This window comes from Echinops telfairi, unplaced genomic scaffold (genome assembly GCF_000313985.2).
Source record: "Echinops telfairi isolate 266 unplaced genomic scaffold, ASM31398v2 ScPeMD7_2;HRSCAF=8, whole genome shotgun sequence".
Taxonomy (NCBI): domain Eukaryota; kingdom Metazoa; phylum Chordata; class Mammalia; order Afrosoricida; family Tenrecidae; genus Echinops; species Echinops telfairi.
In genome coordinates, this window is record NW_022103898.1 from 27,568,407 (window position 1) to 27,575,279 (window position 6,873).

The 6,873-nt window shown below is 42.7% G+C and overlaps 1 protein-coding gene across 1 annotated transcript in view; it reads left to right on the plus strand.

Moving 5' to 3' along the window:
* The window catches only part of ANKS1B (ankyrin repeat and sterile alpha motif domain containing 1B), a 1,383,364-nt gene that overhangs the window by 191,691 nt on the left and 1,184,800 nt on the right, over positions 1-6,873 (plus strand). Inside the window, exon 4 of the mRNA XM_030886113.2 lies at positions 3,775-4,071. Coding sequence (XP_030741973.1) covers positions 3,775-4,071 — 297 coding nt within the window. The remainder of the gene's footprint in view (positions 1-3,774; positions 4,072-6,873) is intronic.

A 6,873-nucleotide genomic window follows, 5' to 3' on the forward strand; every position in this document is an offset into this window, starting at 1 on the left:
TTTGTTGCTTCTCAGCTAGATGGCCGCTTGTTTATGTTCAAGCCCTTTAAGACCCCAGATGCTATATCTTTTGATAGCCAAACACCATCAGCTTTCTTCACCACATTTGCTTATGGACCTCCTTTGTGAGAAGCCATATCTTATGAATATATTCCTTTTGCTATTGACCAAAACTAGAACCCAACTTAGTGGTAGATAAGGAGCCCTGGTAACCTAGTGGACTATGCATGGGGATGCTTACCACAAGTTCAGTGGTTCAAAACCACCAGCCACTCCACAGCAGAGAAGTGATAGTCTCAGAAACCCACAAGAGCAGTTCTATTTGTGTCTTATAGGAATCCACACAGTAGCAGTGAGTATGCGAGTAATATATAGTTGCTGTGAGCTTGGCTTTGAAGAGTGATCTTTTGGTAAACAGTGTTTTCAGTCAATTTACTTCTACCACATCTGGAGTGTCTTAATTTTTCAGAGAATAAAACAAGCAAAAATAAACTAAGACCTTTAAATGATGTTCTTGGTAGACTGACTAGCAATTATTAACTAGAGTTACATCACCTCCAATTTATTTCAAATTAGGGGGTTTTTGTGCCTTAGACCCTTAAAAGTATCCAGACATTTGCTTGTAAAGGTGCCACAATTGTATCCTGTGCTGATGTGATACTCTAAGTATGTTTTTATCATAGATAAAATCTGTGAACATATTCTCCTGAGTAGGTCTTGAATGATTGAAGTCATTTCTCTTGAAATCTGAACAGTGCTAATTAGTATTATTAAAAAGGGGGAAAGAGCTTCAAATTTGTTCTTATAATTTCTGAAACGAAATGCTCTGTAAGAACTGGAAAGGCCGTTGAGGAATCATTATTTTGTAATTGGTCTTTCTCTTCTCTCCAAGAGATGCTATATTAAAAAAAGAAAAAAAAAAGATTGAATTGCCTTTGAACTAAGGAGAAATTTGCTTTGGTCAGGAGGCATATTTCTCTATTATAATTTAAGGTTACAAACTTTAAGCCTGATTTTCCCCCCCGTCAGCTTTATAAAATGTACCTGGATAAGAGGGAGTCTAAGCCTCTATGAAGCAATAGCAAGTGGTAGCCGTTCAAACAAGGCATAGGGATGGCTCCCCAGACAGATGAAAGCAATGATGCCTCCAGGTAGGGAGTCAGCTCTTCACTTTTCATTGACCTTCTGCAAGGATTCTCCCCTGGAGCTGACCTTCAAATGCCCTTGCCTGATCCTCACTTAAGAAGAACCATGAACTCATGAGAGTCTAAACTCACTGGGATTGCCTTGCTTTTCTGAGTTCCTCAAGTTTTCCACCCTAGTCAGGGGGCAGCCTTACCACTTCTCTGTTGCTGGTTTTCGTGGGAAATACAGTATAACTGGAGACAGCCAGAACCTGTGTAAGGAGGAAACCTGTCAAAGAAGTAAAATGCAAATATTTTCTACGACTAGAGAACGATAAAAGTGCTGACTACATCCAGGCAAAGGCACGAGAAGGCAGTCCTGGTGAGTTCCGGCTCTCACAGTTTCACTGCCTCTGAGGTTCCCTTCCCTGACCTGTTTCCTCCTTACGCAGCTTCTGCCTTTTGCAGGTTTTAGCATAATGAGAAGGCTTTCTCAGTGCTTCCCCCCCTCTCCTCCCCCTTTCCCTTACCATTCTTCTTTCTTAGTTTCAGATTGTCCCTCTAGACTTCAGACCTATTTATAGAGTTCTTCTATCAACCAGAGCCAGGTTGTAAGATTAAAATTTACTGGGTTTGTTGACCCTTTCTTGTGCTCGAACTGAATAGCTATCTAAATAGCCACTTCCCAGTCCAGATTCGGTGGTGATCTTCTGGATTCCCAAGCCATCGAAACTGAACTCGCTGCCATTAAGTCGATGCCAACTCATAGCCACCCTATGGGGCAGGGTAGAACTGCCCCTGGGGGTTTCTGAGACTGTAACTCTTTACGGGAATAGAAAGCTCTGTCATTTTCCCACTTCTAGCCACAGCCTCTCGAAATTCTATTTTCAGACCACTAATTTCCTGATCTCAGTCTGTGACTATCTAGCAACGCGGGGAGGCAGTGTGGTAGGGTGGAAAGAGCGTGAGAGGGTTTTGGATCTTGACAGTTTTCCAAAAGAGCTTGCCTCTACTTGGATATGTCATTTAGCCTTATTTATTTTTGCTTTCTCATCCATGAAACGGAGATAACAGTCCCAACCTTGTTAGGATCATTGTAAAAGATAACCGGGGCGTTGTTTGTGAAGCGTTTGGACACTAAGTCATCATAGTAACTGTTGTTATTGAGGATGGCAGTATGCATGATGATGTAGAGTACTGACCTGGGGCCTAAACTCACCAGGTTCAAATCCTGACTCTACCACTATATGCTAGTAATGAATGTATATTATGAATAAAAACCAAGCTTTCCAACTATTCAGAGTCTCAATTCTCCCATCTGTAAAATTACTTGAGAGTGTTGTGAGAATTGAATGAGCGAAATGCAACTCTGTCTGATACATAGTGATGTGTTACTTTTGATGACAATATCCTAAACCAAACCCATCGCCAACAAGTTGATCGAGTATACCTGCTCCCTAAGGTTTCTGAGGCTGTACATTTTTACGGGATCAAAATACCTAACCTTTCTCTGTTGGATCAACTGGGACATTCAAATTGCTGATCTTGTAGTTAGCAGCCCAGTGTGTAACCCACCACACACGAGGACTCCCTGGGGTGACATTGACCCTCTGTCTCCAGACCCTGCAGGCAGCATCAGTGCACTTTTGTTGCTAACATTTTATCTTGTTCACATTTCTCCTGAATTATTCCTCCTGACATGCTCACATCCCACCTACTTATCTACCCTTCTGCCCAAATGATCTTAGCATCTGGCTTTCAGTGTGCTCTATCCTAACTATTTGAACCTGGAATATTGCTGGGGAAAGCTCCTTAATTTACAACAGAAACCCACAGAAGATTCCCTCACCCTGTGAGGCTGTGAGGCTCCTGGTTGCTTGTCGAGGGCTGCCTCTCAACTCATCATGATGCTTCAGAGAGAAGCTGTTGACTCTTTGTTACGGCATGTCCTCTCTCTGCAGAAAGAGGCAATACTTTGTGTTTCTATGGAAAATAGAATGAAACTTAATTTGTGAACTTGTTATCACCAGCTTGTCATTTCACCTGCCTTTTGAAAAGTCAGTCTGCGATAGTGAATTATAATCTTTATTCATCTCCCTCATCAACAAATGTCAGAGAGGTGTGGCACCTGGTGCAGGCAGGACTGACCATCTGGTCTCAGCAGGAACACCGGCTAAGTCAGCTGAATCATTTATTACTCTTGGAAATTGGAATTTATAATGTAGGAAAACTTAGTAAAATGACATGTCTTTGATGCAAGGCTCATAGCCAGCCCATAGGACAGAGTAGGATTGACCCCCGTAGGTTTCTGAGACGGCAGATCTTTATGGAAGCAGGAAACTTCATCTTTCCCCCATGAATCGGCTGGTGGTTTCGAACTGCTGACCTTGCGGTTAGTAGTCCAACACATAAGGCATTATGCCACCTGTGTGTTAGAATAGATTTGATGGTGGTGAGTTCGGTGTTCTTGGTTGCTGCAAGACATGAGTGATACTTTGATCAAGTGTACAAACAACGAAGCATAACTCACTAAAATGGATAAATGGAGATTTTCCAAAGTCTCACAGGCTTTACCTTGTTGTCTGTAGGTTGTGATAACTAAGCACATTTCTGAAAATTTGCTTAAATTTTGAATCTTCTTCTCAAACAGAACAATGAGAACGAGACTGCTCTTCACTGTGCAGCTCAATATGGACACGCAGAAGTGGTTGCTGTGCTTCTGGAAGAGCTCACGGACCCCACGATCAGGAACAGCAAGCTAGAAACGCCTTTGGACCTGGCAGCGCTCTATGGGCGGCTTAGAGTGGTCAAGATGATCATCAGTGCACACCCCAACCTCATGAGCTGCAACACTCGCAAGCACACACCTCTGCACCTTGCTGCACGCAACGGGCACAAAGCAGTCGTGCAGGTGCTGTTGGAAGCAGGGATGGATGTAAGCTGTCAGGTGAGTCTTCTGATAGCCCTGCCATAAGGGAAGGGTGCCATAAGGCGAGGCTTTGTGATCAAGAGTTCAGACATGTATGTAGACATCTGGCGATTTTGTAGTCCACCAGGGAGCACTCATGGCCTAGTAGTTAAGAATTAGACTGCTAACCATAAAGGTTAGCAGTTCGAAACCACCAGCTGCTTTATGGGAGAAAGATGCGTCTTTCTACTCCCGTAAACAACTACAGTCTCTGAAACTCACAGGGCAGTTCTACCCTGTCCTGTAGGGTCCCTGTGGCTTGGCGTCTACCCAAAGGCTGTGAATTTCCCTGTAATCCACTAGTATTTTTGAAACTATCAGAGTCAAGGTACTGTGCCAGATGGTGGTGGTCGTGTTGCCAGGTGCCGTCAGACGGTTCCAACATATCTGACCCCACGTATAACCCAACAAAACAGTACCCCAGCCTACGTCTTCGTCCCAACTGGTATTTTGTTCAAAACCATTGGTGTAGCTACGGTGTCAGTTCATCTCCTTGACGGTTTTCCTCTTTGTCTGCAATCTTCGGCTTTAGCAAGCACGATGTCCTTTTCCAGGGATTGGCTTTGCTTGATAACATGTCCAAAGTACATGAATGAGATGAATCCTCGCTCCTAAGCAGCATTCTGGCTGTCCTTCTTCCAACACAGATGCTTGTTCTTCGGGAAGTCCATGGCACCCTCAATTCAAATGCATCATCAGGACAATCGAAATGCATCCATTCCTTTGCCGTCTTCCTTGTTCACTGTCCCGCTTTCACAAGCATAGGAGGCCAATGGAAATACCATGGCGTCAGTCAGGTGTCCCGTAGTCCTCAAAGCAGCATCCTTGCTCTTTGACATTTTAAAGAGGTCTTTTGTAGCATATTTGCTCAGCATAATACATGCTGTTTGGAAGTATGCAAACAGACAAGCATGATGATCTAACTTTATTTGAGTTGGGAGGCTTATTCACATGAAGAATTATTCATAGATGACAGCTATGTGGTATCATGTTGTTTCCTTTCTTCTAGTACCTTGCATGCAGCCTGACATACTCTTGGCACCAAGCCAATGTTTAATGAATGAATGAATGAATTAGAAATTGCACTTTAATCATTAGAGCATATGCTTTGCGTTTAGCATGCAGACGCATTTAGAATTCAGCTCAATTTTCCCAGCTGTCCTATGGGATTGAGAGCTATTAATTTCCAGGGAGCAACGAACCAGATTAAAAACATAAGAAATTTGCCTAAGGACACATAGTTGATGAACCTGGAAATCGTTAGAGTTTTAAACTCAGGTCCAGAGCTCTTTCCACTATAATGTATATGAGTGGTTTTGTAAAGTTTGTGGAAAAATTTCATTATTTTTAATTCAGATATTCCACAAACGTTTTGAAGACCCCTCATATTTGTTTAAAGAAGGAAAGACCGATATGCTGAAGGACTGTCAGAAATCTTATTGAAAAGGTTTGCTTTGAGTTGAGCCTCAAAGGAAGGGAAGTTTTGTTTCTTCACAAGGAAAGCACAACCTCAATTTAATTTTAAAACAGCTGTCTTAAATTAGAAGCAGCTAGGCCATTGTTTAAAATACACCCCCCACCCCCACTCCCGCTACACAAAACCAGTTTTCTACTTTTACTTTTATGATGGTCTCTTGCATTGAAGCTGGTGGCAGGATCCCAGGCCCCTTTTTGAATTTGGTTCTTATTATTGTGACCCCCCAAACAAGGTGTTGGAAATCCTAATCTCTTTACCTCAGGAGGTTATAATTCCATTTAGGAATGGGTGGCCTTTGTTATGCTAACAAGGCAGAATTACAGTAGGGGGATATCTGAATCCATTTGTAATAGAAAAGAGATTAAATAAGTAAATGCATAAGAGAGATGGGGTAGGACAGATGTCAAGACACTGGAAGATCTGCAAGGAACCAGGGAGCAGACCCTGAAGAGACCGAGCTTTCCCCAGAGCTGAACGGGAGAGGAAGCCTCCCCTGGGAGCTCGCCCTTGAATTCAGACTTTCAGCCCTCCAAACTGTGAGAAAATAGCCTTTTGTTTGTTAAAAAGCCATACAACTTTCCTCTACTTCTTTAATGCTTCCTCCCCCCCATCCCCTCCCCCACCGGTCATGATCTCAATTCTACCTTACAAATCCGGCTAGACCAGAGGATGTACACTGGTACAGATCAGAGCTGGAAACACAGGGAATCCAGGACAGATAAACTCTTTAGGACCAATAATGAGAGCAGTGATACCAGGAGGTTAAGGGGAAGGTGGGGGAGAAAGGGGAAGCTGATCACAATGATCTACATGTAATCCCCTCTCTGGGGGATGGACAATAGAGAAGTGGGTGAATGGAGACCTTGGGCAGTGTAAGACATGGAAACATAATAACAATTTATAAATTACCAAGGGTTCCAGAGGGAGGGGGAAAAATGAAGAGCTGACACCAAGGGCTTAAATAGAAAGAAAATGTTTTGAGAATGATGAGGGCAGAGAATGTGCAAGTGTGCTTGACACAATGGATGCATGTATGGATTGTGATGAGAGTTGTATGAGCCCCCAATAAAATTATTTTTAAAAAAGACTGTAATTCTTTTTCCCTAACAGTTTTATTGGCCTATAATTCACATATTATGTGATTCAACAGTTCGATCACATAAAGAAGATGTGTACAATAATCACCATGGTCAGTTTTAGGACATTTTCTTCTTCTTGCACTCATCATTTGTTCCTCTACCCCCTTCCATATCTCCAAGGAACCATTCATCCAGTGGCTGTCTCTATAGATTTAGCAATCCTGG